Genomic DNA, 19,732 nt, shown 5'->3' on the forward strand with positions numbered 1-19,732 from the left:
TTAAATGTCTGTCTTTTTTTAATATTAGTGCATCAATGTAAATACATATCTACACCCTTAGGTACATACAGAAGCAAATTCACATTTAAGTTGTGAAATAATTATTTACCAAAAGCAATTAAGCCCTTTTAAAATAATAACTAGGAATAATTTATGGGCCACAAAAAAGAAGAATAGGTTACTCACTTGAATGTCCTTTCATAGAAAATATTCACAAATCCACTTTTTTGACAATAAAATTACATTGTATATATTTAATTTGTAATAAACAATATACATTGTTTATTATAAAGGGTAGCAATTGGTGTTATAAACTTTGATGAACATTCAATTAGCATCAACATATCAAAAAGTCCTCCTTTCCTATTTACTAGTTCTTCAGTTTACTTAGCCCATAGGAAAATCTTTTTCAAAATTAACAATAAGTAGACTTTTCTGAAGAAAAATAAAGTAGTAACTATGGACTATTATGTTTTGACCACAGGCTATAAACTAGCACATGGTGAAACACATTGGAATAGCAAAGGAGAATGTTTGCCTTCGTGGTTTATGGCTATTTAGACAGAGCCCATTTGAATATTTTACTGTTTAAGAATATTTCTATTAACATCTTGTTGTATGTATCTATTAGGAGAGAAAACAGTAATGTATACAATTATGATAACAGTTACCATTTATTGATTTTTAAAAAAGTAAATGAAATTGTAACAGGTCTTTCCCAGGTATAGGTAGACTCTCCTTATCCATGTTTTCTCTTCCACCAGTTTCAGTTGTCCCCCAATCAGCCATGGCCCAAAAAATATTAAATGAAAACTTCCAGAAATAAACAATTAGTAAGTTTTGAATTTGCCATTGTTCTAAGTAGCATGATGAAATCTCACACCATCCCACTGACATGCCCTAGATGTGAATCATCCCTTTGTCCAGCATATACACACTCTAGACCCTAGAAGCCCTGCACAATGTGATTATGTTGGAAGAAAACATAAAACTATCCACAGTTTCAGGCATTCACTGGGGGTCTTGGAATGTATCCCCAATAGATAAGGGGAGACTACTGTAATCCTATTCAACATTCACAGAATCACTAGATGATAAACTCTATCAAGACAGAATTTATCTGTCTATTTTATTTATCAGTGTCCTCAGTAATCAGCACTGAGTCTAGAATACAGTTGACAATAGATGCTGATTAAACAACAGCTTCCCTTTGAAGTAGGTTCTCAGGAGAAAAAGATTCTTAGTTTGTTAATATTTCACTATTACAGAACGTACATTTTACAAAATCTACCATTGTTTGGCATGGTCAGGGTTATGTTCATTTATAGTTTCAACGTTCACTATATGTTCTCTATTTATGTTCACTATAGTTTCAATGAAAGAAGGCCTGAGACATACCTTTACTTTATCATGTGTAGAAAACTGTAGAAGGATCGAAATTAAGCCTAAAATGTCTAAGAAAATTCCTAACACATGCACTGTAATTAAAAGTCTGCAAAATTGTGATCCTGATTCATGTAAATTGAAGGCTATAAAATACGACCATTAAAAAATCTTAGAACGTGCATTTAGAATTGTTAAAAGCTCTTTTAAGATTATGTCATCAGTTAATAAAAGAAAGAAATGTAGGATAAAGTAACCTCCAAAAGTCAAAACCACAAGGCTCAGATAATACTCACCAGAACAGTTACCACACGTAGAACCACACCACGCATGTTATTTTCCAATTTCTTGTCAGTCAGTGACCCATTCAGACCTGTGACAGGATTCCAGCACCCAAGCTGAAAGATAAGACAGCTTTGGTCATTTTTCTGTCTGAAGAACAGTCCCATCACCTCTGTACAGCCCTTATGGAGAACTATGTGATAGCTCTTGGAATAATTGGTATAGAAAGAGTACTGCACAGGTTTTCTTTTTAAATAGGAAATGAAGTTATTAGAAATGCCATTTCTTGCATTAAATGTCATCTTATGGCACATGACAGTACCCAACGTGCTTTAAGAGGCTCACTGAGGACATTTTACTTAATGAGGAGTTATATATACACCAATCACTAAGTCCCAGTAATGCACTAATTGGAAAAATAATAGCACATATAACTCTAACATAATGTCTATTTTAATGTATCAATTACTGTAAGTTAGATTCTCTAATAGTTTCAATGGTTTTAATTTGATCTTATATGACTTTTACTGGGAAAATAGACACTTTTTTTAATATGGTTAGAAGGATAACTGCTTTTATTTCAAAAAAATCACGTGTATGGCTTTGTTTTCAAAGTATTCATAGCACGTAAAACAATATGATTTGCCTTTTTGTCAGTGTTATCAATTTGCTTGGAATATTTTGGCAGAGCCTTTCTCTTAAAGTCTTGCAATGACTCACTGCTCTTTACTCACCCAAACAATGGTTCAGTTTTACGCTCTTACGTAGGTCTTATCTCTTGGAATATATAAATCTGAAGGCTACCAGTTTTTAAATTACTGTCTATATATCTGAATGGGATAAAAATTGATGACTCTCCATAAAAAATAAGGAGAGAAGAAAGAGATGATTTGATTTGAATTAGCAGATAACTGTTTATGGAAGAAGGCTGCAGAGACAGAGAATGTTGTAATGCACATCTTGGGAAGAAATGTCCTATTATTCATCCTGAAACCAGTTCCATGAGCCTTTACATTTAGGAACATATTCTGCATGTGCAAACTTAAAAATGTAACAGATCTTTAGTCATATTCAGAGCTGTTTTGATTAACTGAATGGTCATAGGGGCAAATGGTTATTTATGCTGTTTCCTCCTGATGACTGTGATTTATTTCTTTTTATTGCGGTTTTTCTGTAGCTTCCAAAGTCATCTACATACTGGCTGGCAAGTCTTCCCTACAAATAAACAATTTAGGTGCTTCTTATTAAAACTCAAGTTTCTCTTTGAGCTCCCCAAAAGGTGTTTAATTAAGAAAACTAAAATGTACATAATATATCTTAAGAGAAGGGAATGTCACAGTACAAACAGCAGAGCCAGCTTTTTCCTTATTAAAATAATTTAGAAAAGGCTGCTAATTGTTGGTTTCAACTGTAAAAGCACATTAAATTCATACAATGATATGTCATTCTTAGTTACATAAAAAGCCTAATTAGAACTTAGATCCAATTAGCAAATCCAAATGTGTTGAAAGTCTAATTATCAGAGACTTTGTGGTCCTCTTGCCAAATTTAAAACTTTTATGAAATTTCTTTTGAGATTTTCTCTTCTGAGGTCAACAAAAGTCTATCTTCAATTGCATTCCCCGATGTGTGCTTTTTCTAATTACTTCCTCAGGAGGATTTTACTTTCCTAGACCAAATAATATTGGTGGAAAAAGTAATCTATAACATTAAGTGAAGAGCTATTCCAATATGCTATCTCCACATATCACAACCATATAACTTAATTTTAAGTTTCACAAATAGCTTTTAGGATATAATCTTGTTCATGGTAAACATGTCTAAGCTGCCAAAGCACACACAGGAATTTCTTTTCTGTCCCCTTTAGATTTGTCTCTTAAGTTTGGTGAAACTATTGTCAGTTTGTGTAAATAAATGACATCTATTAGCACCAACTTGACTGTACCATTTCAGTGTACTGAATAGTCAAAAATATCAGCAACTGGATTAACAGTGAAACTTGAGCCATTTGTTTCAACAATGCTATGGACAAACATTTATAAATATATATTTCCAGTTTCTTCAGAATGATGTTTTCTTTTAAACATAACTGAACATGGTCAATGGTTTTATAATTCTACAGCACTCTAGTATTTGGAGGTTCCACATAACAACAGCAAAAAAGCATTCCAAGTAGGTAGAATAGGTAAATATATCTCATCTTCTGACCTAGGCAGTGACTTAAACATTATTTATACCATGTATAATAATTATTTTCATTAAAAAATTTGTAATATTTAGCTAGACTCTCTCATATGTATTACAAGACAATAATTTCTCTCCATTACTTGACAAAGACTTTTCACCTTTCTGTGTTCTCCTTTTGTTTTTTTCCGTCTGACTCATATGTCCTTTGATAACAGCATTTGTACAGTTGTTCTTCTTAATAACAGCAGTCTAGATTTTAGGATTGGTAAGTTCCACTTACTTAACTTAGTTCTTCCTTCAAATGTACAAAGAAACTTTAATGTTTCCTAAATATTAGCTGTGGATGTAAAGAGCTAGGATGCTCAAAGACTGAATTTGGGAGTAAAGAATGTTTAGGATACAGATTATCTGGAAAACTAGAAATAAAGTACATTCTCTTATCACATATCATAACGGGGTATAACTAATAGATTATTAAGGAAATAAAACAATACTTATTTCCTATATTGATTACATTTTTGAATGCTGTTTAATACTTTCTATGTGTCAGCCATGGTGCTGAGCTTTTTATACATGTAAGCTCCACAATGACCATATGAGAAGGTGCTCTTACAATTGTTATTTAATAGGCAAGAAAACTAACGACTTCATTTAGATCACATATTTACTAAGAGGTGAAATCAGTATTTAATCCAGTTCTTTTTAAAGTCCAGATACAGCATTTTTGATTGAGGTGTTGTTTTATAGCTTATGAATCCTTTTCATAAATGTGATCTATTCGAGTTAGGTAGGGAAGATATTTCTATTTTATAGCAAACGACATTGAGACTGAGAATTGTTAAGTGTTTGGTTTTATATTCCTGGGCTCAAGGGATCCTCCCACCTCAGCCTTCCAAAATGCTGGGATTATAGGTTTAAACCAGAGCACCCAGCCTGTAAATTTCTCATTTTAACATTCCTCAATTTCTGTTCATATCCACTTATCTCCTTGAGGTTCATTTCAAGCTTTTTTGATTATAAAAACTTTTTTTTTCAATAATAAGCAATAAAGATGAATTAGATTCATAGAGATTCAAATTGAGTTTGTATCTGCAACTGGTAATATTTCTTGTTGCATAGCAAGATTGACAGGCATAGTGATTAATAAAAACTAGGCGAACTTCACTTAGGTTCAAATGTGAGGCTTATCTAACAAGTCCTCTGGTTTCAATGTCTGAATTCTTATTAGTTTGACTTCTCTGGCTATGTGGAGATGGTTGTTTTTGTCTGCTGTGTCTTTGATTTTGTTTCTTTTTTTTTTTTTTTAAACAGTGAGTCCAAGACTAGTAAAGATAACACATAAAAAAATCTCATACCATCTATTCAGCTGAGTGCTTCCTAAATAAAAAACAATAAAGGTGGCCCCTGCAGCACATGAGACTTACAGAAAGTCACACCGCTGATGGCAAAACAAGATTCACTATCTTTTGTGGTCTGGCAGTCTGAAGAAAATTTAGAAGGGATAAAAAAAGTAAACCCAATTCAATTTCCTTTCAATTACAATATATTGATTTCCTATAGTATTTTCTGGTTATTGATTTCCTATAGTATTTTCTGTCATTTTAAGACCTTAAAATGCCTAGTGCTTTAATTATTTCCTTCATTGGAGCTTTGGCAATAATACTCTTGTAACATTATGTTAAAATCAATGTAATATCTTATGTTCTACAAACTGGGTTGATGTATTTGCATGAGCACAGTAGCGTGCTCCTAACATTATGTGTACTAATGATCAAGTTTTCAATATTTACTCTTTCTTCCTCAATGTTTCCACTTCTTATTTTCCATGGGCTGTAAGGGATGACTTGTGACTCTTGGGTTTAACATCATTATTTTTCAGTCAGTGTTATAATGTCAAAAAGAGCTGAACTGCTCAATTTTAATTTTATGCTCAATAGTTTGTAGGCTTTAATAACAGGAATCAGGAGAGCTCTTAATTGAATACCAAATGGAATTCTCTCCATTTATTAGCTTGTATTCATATGGAACAAATGAAGCCTGTCTATAGGTCCAATGCTCCAGCTACCGGACACAAAATATCCACTGCACTGAGGGCTGTATGCTACCAGCCACAATGTTTCGTTTACTTGAATTCTCAGCTTTCTGACAAAAAGAGGGAACAAAAAGTCATAGGTAAAGCAGCTTAAAAGCCAGCCACTTAGAAATGTGCAGCATTTATTTGGTACATATTACTTCTGTAATGGGATAGAAAGTGTAAAAAATTCATATGGCAGGTTGACTCAGATACATGTTTTATAGAATTAAATTGGAATGTTTTCCACTTTGACATGTGAATGAATGCAGTGTGCCAGTAATCTCTCCAATGATAATTTTCTTTATGGTATTTCCACCTGCAAAATAGGTTCAATTTGTAAAATGTGCTCCCTAGAGGATGATTATATGCTCCTAAGATTCTATACTACAGTATGGTCATTACCATAAAGTAGTAGTCGTTCTTGAGATTATGTGGAATAGCCTTAGCACTTGAGTTTCCTTCAGGAGAAAATGTCTTTGAAAAGTCAGAAAAAAAAAATCACATGGTTCAACTACTTTTATCTCCCTGTTTCACTACTGAAAACAGAACCTTCATACTATGTAACATGATGAACTTGTTAACTGATTCCTACAAATGAAGAAAACATGAGAACCAGTATATATACACACACACACACAAATGTATATACATATATCTATATATAGACATATTTGTATAAATATATATAGATACATATATATGTCCATATACACATATGTATAGCCCACAGATGTTTTATGCAGTCATGATAATCATTCTATTATCAACTGGCATTTAACTGATTTAATGATATTCTGCTGTTTGTATAGGTTTTCCTTTCTTTTATAATTCTTCTGGTGTAAAATTACCATTACACTACATGTAAAGGCAATATATCATACCAGTTCAGATAAGAAGCTCTAGAAGAAAACTGATTAAGTTCAAGTACCCACTCTAACACTTACTTGGTGTGTGCTATTGAGTTTCAGTTTTCTCATCTCTCAAATGGAAATAGTAAAAGTGACTTCTTCATATGGCTTTTGGGACCACTAACTGATTTAAAATATGTTAAGTGTTTAGAAGTGTTCATGACACACTGAGACTAAAGAAGTGTTTATTATTTTTCCTATATAATCAGAATTCTTTTGTTCCTTGCTGAGTCTCATTCTTTGGGTGACTTAGTAGTCTGAGTGATAAAACATGCCCTTAAAGCCGTGACTTTCAACTTTTGTTGACTATTAGAATATTTTGTTGATTATTAGAATGGAAAGCTTTAAACAATTCTGATGCTCCATCCAAACCCCAGGACTATTAAGTCAGAATCCCCAGGAGCGTAACCAGGCATCAGCAGTTCAAAAGCCTTTCCAGGGATTCCAATGTGCAGCCACGGTTGAAAACCACTGCCCTAAAACTTGCTTCAGGCCAGGCGCAGTGGCTTGTGCCTGTAATCCCAGCACTTTGGGAGGCCAAGGTGGGTGGATCACCTGAGGTCAGGAGTTTGAGACCAGTCTGGCCAACATGGTGAAATTCCGTGTCTACTAAAAATACAAAAATCAGCCGGGTGTGGTGGCACATGCCTGTAATCCCAGCTACTTGGGAGGCTGAGGCAGGAGAATTGCTTGAACCTGGGAGAGGGAGATTGCAGTGAGCTGAGGGCGCCACTGCACTCCAGCTTAGGCAACAGAGCAAGACTCTGTCTCAAAAAAAGAAAAAGAAAAAAAAACTTGCTTCAACACACAGGGAATGCAAACTCATAGAATGGCTACTTTACCTCTTTGAATAGTCACTGTTTTGACTGGTTTCATTTGTGAAAACTAACTAGGAATATTGTCTCAAACTACTTTTTTATAATAAATATGATATGAATCTATAAACTATGTGCCAGAATGATGACTACCTTGTCCACAGTTGTACTCCTAGCTCTTATCGTAGTATTTTTGTATTGGTATGTGGCAGGTTCGAATAAACAAATCCATGATTTAAAACTCCTGCTGTCTTTTTTTTTTTTTTTAGACGGAGTCTCGCTCTGTCGCCCAGGCTGGAGTGCAGTGGCCGGATCTCAGCTCACTGCAAGCTCCGCCTCCCGGGTTCACGCCATTCTCCTGCCTCAGCCTCCTGAGTAGCTGGGACCACAGGCGCCCGCCACCACGCCCGGTTAATTTTTTGTATTTTTAGTAGAGACGGCGTTCCACCGTGTTAGCCAGGATGGTCTTGATCTCCTGACCTTGTGATCCACCTTTCTCGGCCTCCCAAAGTGCTGGAATTACAGGCGTGAGTCACCGCGCCCGACTTCCTACTGTCGTTTTTATAATCTTCTTTCGTTTTGGTTCTCCAGTTCAAGCTGAATGAAAAACCAATATGTTCCCAACTAGACACCGTGTCCTAATATGATGTTGTATCCCTGAGAGTTTTCACGATTCTTCGGGGTCATTCCCCTCCCTCAAATTCTATTAGCTTTCCTTTTCTATCTGATCAGAACATTATTATTTTTTCTAATAATATTTTAGCATGTAATTATTACAACCTGATAAAAGTTGCTGGATTTTCTTCTCTTCTATTCCATTCTACCTTGAGACATTTTAAGATGTTCATTTTAAAATCTCATTAAGTTCTCGCTGTCTTTCCTATCTCCTCCATTAAATAAACTACCTAAGGTCATGGGTACCATGTTAATCATTTTTCTGTCTATTATAGTACCTTTTACCATGTTTTGTACCAGTAACGTAATTATTTTTATGAAACTGACAAGGTTAATGTAAAGCATTTCTATTGCAATTTAGATCTTTACTCCTAAACAATAAAAATCTCGAGCTCAGCCATCTCCTTATATTTCACTATTACTTCACTGTCTCTACTTAGATACCTCAAAGGGAGCTCAAATATCTCTAAGATTAAGCTCATTATCTATCCCTACTATCAGCTCAGTCCCACTAGCCAAAAATCAAAGTGTCAGTCTCACCACCTCTCAGATCCAATCCTTTGCCCTAGTCTGCCAATTTCACCTCTTTAAAAAAATCTCCTGAATCTATTTAACTTGCTCCTTCCTACCATACTAGCCGAAGCTAACTTCATAGCTTCCCTTTACAGTCTTTCATTGCAAACATAAATTCAGAGATTACAACATCTGCTTAAAGTCTTGCCACAGTTTTCCAGTATTCTCAAGATAAAGGCCAAACTTCAGATGTGGCCTACCAGAATTTGCATGATTTGGTATTATTGATATTCACAGACTCATGTCATAACACATTCCCTCTCGTTCTTTGAATTCCAACCATGTGAATCTTCCTATGGTTTCTTGAGTAAGACATAATCCTCCTACCTTGAAAATTTAAACATTGTTTCTAAAGCACTGACTAAAGTGTATCAGAATCACTAGGGGAGTTATAAAAAAAGATCCCAACACCAAAGCCATACCCCATGCCAATGAAATCAGAATCTGGGCATGAAATGTAGGCATTAGTATTCTGTAAAGTTATGAAGATGATTCCAAAGTAGAGCCAAATTTGAGAACCAATGGTTTTGAATATACAGTTTTCCTTGATTGGAACAATCTTAGGAAACCAGCGATTCTTTAATGACTTAGTAAAGGCATTTTCCCTCATCCTTTAGATCGCCATATAAACACCTGTAGTTTGGGGTAAACTCTCCTTGATCTCCTGCCCCCACCCCAGGCTACCTCATATCACTGTAATATAGAATCATGTTCCTCTCTTTTACAGTAATATTGTAGTTGTTTGTTTAATATATATTTTTATATATTATGATTAATATTGCAGCAATTATCTATAAATGTCCATGTGGTCAAGAAAAATTCCTGTTTTGTTTCCTCTCCCCATTTATTAAATACACAATTCTTGGCACAACATGAGACTTCAATTTTTATTGGATACTAAACAAATTTAGATGATTTTTAAACAAGAAACTTAATACATGTTACAGTGATTGTACATCATTTCTTTCCCTCTTTCTTTCTTTTCTTCTTTTTTTTTTTTTTGAGATAGAGTCTCGCTCTGTTGCCCAGATTGGAGTGCAGTGGCACGATCTTGGCTCACTTCAGCCTCCGCCTCCCAGGTTCAAGTGATTCTCTTGCCTCAGCCTCTCGAGTAGTTGGGATTACAGGCACACACTACCATACCTGGCTATTTTTTGTGGTTTTAGTAGAGATGGGGTTTCACCATGTTGGCCAGGCTGGTCTCAAACTCCTGACCTCAGGTGATCCACCCACCTCGGCCTCCCAAAGTGCTGGGATTACAGGCATGAGCCACCTCACCTGGCCTGTACATAATTTCTTATATGATGCTTTAAATAAATATCTCACTATATAGCCAACACTGTGTTACCAGCTATCAGCTGAGATTTTTCCCCCTTTTAAATTTAGATGGTGAATTTCCAAGCTTTCAGTATGAGGAATAATGATATTACCTAACCCTGGAGAGAATAAAATAAGTTGTTTTATTGGAGCTATAATCTGAACAGTTATATACAAGCAACCATAGCAATAATAATAATAAGAGTAACACCTAATCTATGTTAGATACTTTTCATCTATACTATATCTCACTAGAAAGAGAACCACCAACATACCAATGAAATATAAACTACTGAATCTTTTGGGAGGATTTCTCCTAGAAATCCTCTTGAAGAGTCCAGTTCCAATCTAAAACCTCTGTATGATTTTGCCCTGCCCTAGGCAATACAAAGGCTTTTCCTGGCAGGCCTTCACAGAGGAAAGTTTCCCTCCTCAAACCAATTTGCACAGACAACGCGCTACAGTCTCTGAAGGGAGTTCCAGTCAAGGAATTAGGACCCCTGGCCAGTCATGTTTTATACATATTTGCATTCTTAGCCCAGGAGCCTCCATTCAGAGACTTCTTTACTGAGGACTCTGAGAAGAGGCCTTTCCAGGAGCTTCTGCCAAGACCTGCTTGTTGGGAGGAGTGGGTACCCTGGAGGACACTTTTCTCCATTCTGACTTAGTACTTGGTACTTTCCCATTCCTAGATCTTCCCCTTGCCTCTTCCCCTGCTCTCAGGTCCATAAAACCATAGGAACTTTTTGTTTGGGGTTCCCTTAGCAGTGAGACAGTTATCCAAAACTGGACTAATGCATCTGACCCTTGCGTGGTGCCATTTCGTAGGGAAAATGAAACATAGCTGAAGCCAGCACTTTCTTTCTGGACTCTTGACTATACTATCACAGCAAGTGGAATAATAGCTTAATTGTTACTTTCATTTTGGCTTGTGGTCTTAATAGAATACTTCCACATCTGGCAGCTCAGCCCTCCCCAGCTCAGCTCAATTCTTAACATCTCTTATTTAATAAAGGTGGTTTACATTTACTGAAGACTTCTTATGAAGCAGGTATTGTGCCAATCATTAGATGTTATTTATCTTTTTTGCTATAATCCTATCAGTATTATCCTGATATTATTATAATTTTGCTTATTTTACCAGATGTGGAAATTGAGAATTAGAGGGATTAATTTACCTGTTCCAGGCTACTCATTTAACAAATGACATAGCCAGGATTTGAACATAGGCAGTGTCGCTCCAGAAACTGCTGTCATTTTTTACATCAATGAGACACTATTTTAGAGAGGAATTAGAGCAAGCGTCATGCAGACAGCTGTAATAGTTTTAATTGCTCACTTCTCAAGTTCAGTTTGTGTTTTGGGATCCTTGAGAATATATATATATATATATATATATACACACTCTTCTTTTTTGCTTCAATTGTTCAAATTTTGTTTCTTTCACATGAGGCCAAAAATTTATATCTAACATATATGGACAGTATGGTAGATTTTGTGAATATATATCTAACTCAACATAGAGAAAAGAAGATATTTTTGAAAGCCAGATAAAGAACTAAAGAACATTAGGATGGGTGGTTAGATTTTATTTTCAGTGAAATCTGTTTTTTAAAAACCTTAGTTTCTTTATCTGAAAATGAAAAGGTTTGTTAATGAAAAGGATTCTAAACTCAAAACTCATAGCTTATTATTGATTGGGTTTATTTTGTGAATTTTTTTATATTATCAGAAAAGCAATGCAAAATATATAAACATTGTTGTAAGTATTATTAGTAGTAAGGATGAGTGATATTTATAAAGGGGAAGCTTATGAAATAATTTATGTCCCTTACTAGACTGCAAGTTCCATAGGCAAAGATCTTTGGCTCTTCTATTCACTGTGTATGGCAAGCACGTGGAACAGGCCTAGTATACAATTCACACACAATGAAAATGTATTGCATGAATAAATGGGTCTTATTTTTCTCAAAAAAAGAACTAAGTCTCAATAGCATAGAAGAGTTTTGTGGCATGAAGGTTTTATTTCGAGACGAGAAATAAATCAGTTAATTTCATAAAACGTCTAGCTTTGTGATTCTACAATTGTTTAACATGATTGAGTTCACACCAGGAGTCATCCCTGTGAGGAACAAGAGAGGGCTTCTTATTCAGGTTTTCTAAATTACTCTCGCTAGAGATAGTACAATCAACTATTGCAATCAGTTTATCTGATGCTAACACCGACATGACAGTTGTCTAGGTCACGGTATGATTCTTCCTTTCCAGCTCCCTTGCTATCAGATGCCTTGCTCTTGCTGCAAATGTGGATGGAGTTCTTGGGTTTCATTGGTAACTATGAATCATCAAATGAGGAAGTACACCTCTGAGCATTTTTATCAACTTTGAAGAGAATTTTTATTTTATTGCAGAGTATTCCAAACATTTAAACAATTGAAACTCCCATAAATCATGAACTCAACAGGCATGCTGAAAATGCTAGCATATTTCAAAAAATAGTCATTTTTTCCTTGTAGATTTATGGGTTCTTCTAATTACTCTTTTGTTAATCCTCCTAAATATGCTTCCCATATCTATGTCCATTCACAACTCTTAGCTATAACCATATATGTATGATAAGCATGAGAAATTCAGGGGTATTTGAAAAAGGAGGTCATTACTAAGTGATTGATATGCAGCAAGAAATAATGCGGTGTATGATATGCAGCAAGAAATAATTGTGTGGATAATACAACCACCGTGCATTAGTGTAAATACACTATTCTCCCACCACTTAAAATTTACAAATAAGAAGACAGTTATTTATTAAATACCTACTATGCTGGTTTTATGGGATACAAGGAAATATAGAACATCATCTTTAACATCCAAGAGTCTGTGATTGTTTTTGAAATGACAAAACAGGACAAATTTTTTAATGACAACAAATTCCACTAGGCAGTACATGACTAATTCCCGAACGACTGATATAAATAATAAGTGCTAAGTATTTTACAAAGGAGATATTCGTGAGAAAGGATCAGATGTCATCAAAGAAAATGATAAGAAAAAGCAGAGCACTGTGTGGTAGTCTGTCTGCAAGATGGCCATAGATAATTCCTCCTATCCCTGTGCACACATACCATTCTTCTTTCAAGAGATGGAGTTCACTTCCCTTGTTATGGTCTGAATATTGGTACGCTCCAAAATTCATACGTTGGAACTCAATTGTACTAAGTGTTTAAGAAGGTGATTAGTTCATGAATAGGATTAGCTCCCTTATAAAATGAACTGAAGGAAGCTGCCTTCCCCTTTGGCCATGTGAGGATACTGTTCACCCCTTAAGCAAGATGTGCCATCTACGAAGCAGAGAGCAAGCCTTCATTGGGTATTGAATCTGCTGATGCCTTGAATTCTCAGCCTCTAGAACTCTGAGAAATAAATTACTACTATTTATGAATTACCCAATCTAAGGTATTTTATTACAGAAGCTCAAAAGGTCTAAGACAGCCCCTTTTCTTTTCTTTTTTTTTTGAAGCAGAGTCTTGCCCTGTCGCTTAGGCTGCAGTGCAGTGGCGCGATCTCTGCTCACTGCAAGCTCCGCCTCCCAGGTTCATGCCATTCTCCTGCCTCAGCCTCCCGAGTAGCTGGGAATACAGGCGCCCGCCACCATGCCTGGCTAATTTTGTTTGCATTTTTAGTAGAGACGGGGTTTCACTATGTTAGCCAGGATGGTTTTGATCTCCTGACCTCGTTATCTGCCCGCCTCGGCCTCCCAAAATGCTGGGATTACAGGCGTGAGCCACTGCGCCTGGACCTCTTTTCTTGAATCTGAGTGTGCTCTGTGACTTTTCTCCAGTAAAATGTGGCAGAAGTGACGATGTATGATTTTTGGGCATGAATCTTAAGAGATCTCAGTTTTGTTTTTTTTTTTTTTCTTCTCAGTTTTGGAAGCCAATCAAGTAAAAAAGAAAAAAAGAAATTAAAAAAAGGCTGGCCCAGAGCAGGAGAAAACCAAGGTTGTGGGTGAGATGTGAGCTGTGTCGGGGGTAGTGGCATCCCCATCCAGAAGACATTTCTCACAGCCATAGTCCACTATCAACAAAAATTAGAATCAGAGCTGGTTCTCCCCAGTCTTCAAGGAGAGAAACAAGATTAGAAAGGAAGATTTTGGGAAGCTGGCAAAATAGAAAGCACCAGAAATCTGTCTCCCCATGTAGACAACAATTGCACTGGCAGAATCTATCTGATGTAAATATTCTGGAGTTCTGGAGTCTATTGAAGGCTTGAAACTTCCAGTGGGAAGCTCATAAGGAAAATTATGGTTACTTTTGATCAGTTTATCTTAGAACAGTAGCAGCTACCCATCCTGACCCTTAGTCCAATGGCAGGCAGCCATGAATGTGTTCCAGGAGCAACTTAAATGCAATTCACAGAAGCCAGCATGGGCAAAAAGAACATTATAATCCAAATATTGGAGATCTGAGCTCTGACTGCTTACTGTACTTCTAATCACGGACTTGTAGACAAAGAGTTAGGTAGTCACTGATGTTGCACCTCCCCTCCATTGTTGCACACCCCTACCCCTCTGGCTGAAGTAATTTCCAGGGGATTTAAATGGCCAGTGCCTGCTTCCCACCTTCATTTTTCTCTTTTCCTCTTTTTGGAGGTGGACATTAAATACTAGAACATTTAAAAGCAACCACGTACACACGGGAACTTTGAAAGTCGCTGTGTATGCCCAGGGAAAGGTGCAGGCTCAAAAGAAACTTGAGAAGACCTTAAATTTACATACATCTCAGATTGATCCTTGGCACAGAGACAGTCTACAACACATTTAGAATGAAAGGGGAAAAACCCCAGGAAACCCTGAGAAATAAGGACAATCTGATTGCCAGGGTTACTACATTACTACAGTCACATGTCTAATTTTCAACAAAAAATAATTATAAGGCATCCAAAGAAACAGGAAACAAAATAAAATAAGCCAACAGAAACTGTCACTGAAAAAGACATGATGGTGGACCTACTGGACAACAACTTTAAAACAATTGTAATAAAGATCCTCAAAGAACTGAAAGAAAAGTAGAAGAAATCAAGAAATAATACATGAATAAATTATAAACATCCATAAAGAGATAGAAAACATAAAAGTAGAAAGAAATTTTGTGGCTAAAAAGTACAAGTGAAATGAAAAAAAATTGCTAGAGAGTTTCAAGGGTAGATTTAAGCAGCTAGAAGAAAGACTCAGCAAATGTAAAGATAAGACCATGGGAATTATCAGTTCAAGGAACAGAAAGAAAAAAGATTAAAGAAAAGTGAGCAGAGAATAAGGAACCATTAGGACACCATCAAGTGGAGAAACAGATGCCTTATGGAGTCCATAAGAAGACAGAGAGGAGAAGAGAGGATATTTTAAGACATAATGCCCCAAAGCTCCCCAAATATAATAAAGAACATGAATATAAACATTCAAGAAGCTCAGAAAACTCTAAATACAATGAGCTCAGAGATCCACATTATCAAACTTTGAAATGATGAAGATAAAAAAGAGAGGATCAAAAGCATCAAAAGAGAAGTGACTCATCACATACAAGGGATTTTTTATAAAATCATGAGGATATATCTTATTAGAAACTACGGAAACAATAAAAAAATGAGTCAATATATACAAAGTGCTAAAAGAAAATAAACCTGTCAAGCAAGAATCCTATATATGGCAAAAATTTCCTTCAAACTAAGGGAGAAATTAAGGTATTTCCAGGTATACAAAAGTTGAGGGGAGTTTGTCAACACTAGACTTGGCATGGAAGAAATGTTAATGTGAGTTCTGAAGATGTAAATAAAAAGACACTAAACAATAATTTGAAGTCATATGAAGAAATGAAGATCACAGTAAAGGTAAGTACATGGACAATTATAAAAGCTACTATTATTGTAACAATAGTTTGTAATGTAACATTTTGTTTTCTACATAATTCAAGAAACTAATATATTTAAAAATTATTAGTTTTTGTTTTTGAACTTGCAATGTGTAAAGGTGTAATTTTAGGACAGCTCAACAAACAAAAGAAGTGGGTATGGAAATGTAAAAGAGAGAGTTTTGTGTATTATTGGATTTAAAAAACTGGTATACATCTAAATTAGAGTATTATAACTGTAGGATGTTAAATGTAAAGAAAATAGCTATAGAAAATATACAAAAGTCAATGATATAGGTACATAAACATTTCATTACAAAAATCAACTAAACACAAAAGAAGACAGTCATGCAGGAAGCAAGGGACAAAAACGCTATAAGCTATATAGAAAACCAGTTTTTAAATGACAGAAGTAAGTCTCTCCTTATCAGTCAGCCTTACAAAGGACAGAAATTCTACAACATGGATGAACCCTGAGGACATTATGCTAAGTGAAATGAGTCAGTCACAAAATGATAAATGCCATATGATTCCGCTTATTTAAGTTTCTTGAAATGGTCAAAATCATAGAAACAGAAAGAATAGCAGTTGCCAAGGGCTGGACAGAGAGGAAAATGGGGAATCATTGTTTACTAAGTATAGAGTTTCAGTGTTTGCATGATGAAAGGAGTTTTGAAAATAGATGGGTGATGATAGATGCAAAGGAATATAAACGTACTTATTACCATTGAACTGTACACTTAAAATGTTTAAGATGGTATATTTTATATGTGTATTTTACCACAATAAAAAATTTTTTTAGGCCAGGTGCGGTGGCTCATGTCCCAGCACTTTGGGAGGCCGAGGCGGGCGGATCACGAGGTCAGAAGATCGAGACCATCCTGGCTAACATGGTGAAACCTGTCTCTACTAAAAATACAAAAAATTAGCTGGGCATGGTGGTGGGCACCTATAGTCCCAGCTACTCTGGAGGCTGAGGCAGGAGAATGGTGTGAACCCAGGAGGCAGAGCTTGCAGTGAGCTGAGATCGTGCCACTGCATTCCAGTCTGGGGGACAGAGCAAGATCCTATCTCAAAAAAAAAAAAAAAAAAAAAAAAAAAAAAAAAAAATTTAAAGGCTGGGGTAGAATATTGAGTAATAACGGGCTATGTGGAGAGAAAAAGGGATAACATTAGTTAACCTTGAGTAATTAGAGGCTATGTGGAGAGAAAAGGGTAACTAAAGCACCTCAGCCAACAACTAGCACCAAAGCCCCAGACATGCAAGTGACACCATCTTCAATCCTCTTACCCTAATTGAACTATCCCAGTGAGTGCCATGTAGAAGAGAGGTAACCTATCCCCACTGAATCCTGCCTAAATATCAGATCCACAGAAATCTTAGTAATAAAACACTTGTTTTAAGACAATATGCTTTAGAGTGTTTTGTTATGCAGTATTTCATAATTGAAACACGTGGCTTTTCAATGGGTCAATGGGTAAATGGTAGCCTTTGCCTCTGAAATTGACTGGACATCTAAAGTTTCTATTAGTAAGAAGTTGTACATATATGAGGGATATTCTCTTGTTTTCTCAATAATTTCCTTTATATCTTAAAACTTTTCCTTTTTAAGTGCAAAATGTTTCCCTACTGCAACTCAGATAGACATTTCTGTATGCACTTGCATTTTGTGGTGCCTAATTGAAATTAAAAATTATCTATGCTTTGGAAAATAGGGCAAACTAGATCATGACTTGCTTTAAACAGCTGCCATAACAAACTGCCCCAAAGTCATCTGCTTAAACATCAAAAAATTATTCTCTCCAAGTTCCAGAGGACAGATATGAAATCAAAGTATTGGCAGGACTCTATCCAAAGGCTCTAGGGGAAAATCTTTCACTGCCTCTTCCAACTTCTCTTGGTTCCAAGCATTCTTTGAACTTGTGGCTGCATAACTTCAATCTCTGTCTCCATTTTTACATGGCTATCTCCTCTTCCTTTTCTGTTTGAAATCCCCATATGTCTTTCTCTAATAAGGATACTTGCCATTAGATTTGGGGCCCACTTGGATATTCCATAATGATCTCATCTTGAAATTCTTTACACTTATACCTGCAAAGATACCTTTTCCCTATTTGGTCAAATTTACATGTGCCAGGGATTAGTTCATGGACATACTTTTTGTTTTGTGAAAGGGGTGGGTAACATTCAACTTACTACAGATCACAATTTATCAATTCTCATTTTAGTGTCAAGTTTTTTTTATGATGCCAGTTAAGTTAAAGCACTATCTCTTTGGGGAAACAAGTAGTTGCATGGGATCCAAATCCAATGGGCAGAATTGATGTTTTGTGTATCTCAATTGACTAAAATGTATTTAAATTAGCATAGAGAAAGCACTTACCAAACAGTTGATAAGTTTGCTCCTACAGCATCTCTCAAAGAAGTATCTCACTGTACTTAGTATTTGAAATATTATCCTGGGCTTCAATCACTTCACCTGTTTCTCCCAGTGGAATTTTGAGATTTGTGAGATGGCTGAATCATCTTTTCATCACCATATCGCCAGCACTTTTGTGTGCAATTGACCGTTCATAAGTGGTTCTGATTCAAAGTATTTCATTTTGCTCAATATATTATAATTAGTTGAATAAATATGTAGTGGGCTTATTATCCCTTAGACATTTATGGCTGACATACTGAGATGCATTTCCAGTCTACCTTTTAATCTGCCAAATGGTAGGAAAAGATTTCTCCCCTTTTTACTCCATTCTATATTTGACTTTCTAAAGTCAAGAATAGAGAATGGAAGGGACAGCATAAGCTAGGTGTAATTACCTACAGTCAGAGACATACATAGTAAAATTAGGGGGAGCAAAAGTGTACCCCTCCTCCTCCTCAAATATTTTCAAAAAACGTTTTAAATCTATATTTTACCAATATATTAATTCAGTTAACATTTTGCTTGTTATTTCTTCTATATTTAAATATATTACTTGTCTTATTGATAATAGCAAGTAAAGTGACTGAATAAACTTGATTAGAGAATACATTTTAGCTGAAAGTTGGTCATATTTGTTTTATAATAAAGCCTTACTATGAAAATATAATTCTTTCTCATAGATTTTCCTTAGTGGCAAATCATATCCTCTATATGAAGGATGTAGATTTCTTAACGCATATTTTATTAATGTAGAGAATAAAAAAAATAGATATCACTCTTGTCTTGCCAATAGTAATTTAGATCACAGGTTACTGAAGATAAAATCATTAATCAATCTTGGACCTCTATACATAGCAGGAATTATCCAAGGGATAATAGAGAAAGTTTTGTACAGGGATGTTCTATCCAACTGAAAAAATAGTTTTCAGTTGGGACATCATTCAAGAAGTTATTCCTCCCAGCAAAAACAAACTGTAACTTTCTCCAAAGTCACAGCAGAATAGAGCACCAGATGCACAAAGGTTTTAAGCCAAAGAATAAAGACATAGATTCAGACAAGACACTTGGGCAATATTAGAAAATTTGGAATAAAAATTTGGAATCTAAAGAGATCAAAAACAGGACCGCTCTCCAAGTTAATCTTATTGAGAAGTATCTCTAGTTCCTTAATACATATCCACTTAAATATCAATAG

General features: G+C 35.5%; 1 protein-coding gene across 2 annotated transcripts in view; it reads right to left on the reverse strand.

Moving 5' to 3' along the window:
* Positions 1–19,732, reverse strand: part of GRID2 (glutamate ionotropic receptor delta type subunit 2) — a 1,538,331-nt gene that overhangs the window by 384,032 nt on the left and 1,134,567 nt on the right. For both annotated transcript variants that reach the window (XM_025385476.1, XM_025385475.1), the window contains one exon: positions 1,680–1,781. In XM_025385476.1, the coding sequence (XP_025241261.1) occupies positions 1,680–1,781 (102 nt within the window). The remainder of the gene's footprint in view (positions 1–1,679; positions 1,782–19,732) is intronic.

This window comes from Theropithecus gelada, chromosome 5, assembly GCF_003255815.1.
Source record: "Theropithecus gelada isolate Dixy chromosome 5, Tgel_1.0, whole genome shotgun sequence".
Taxonomy (NCBI): Eukaryota; Metazoa; Chordata; class Mammalia; order Primates; family Cercopithecidae; genus Theropithecus; species Theropithecus gelada.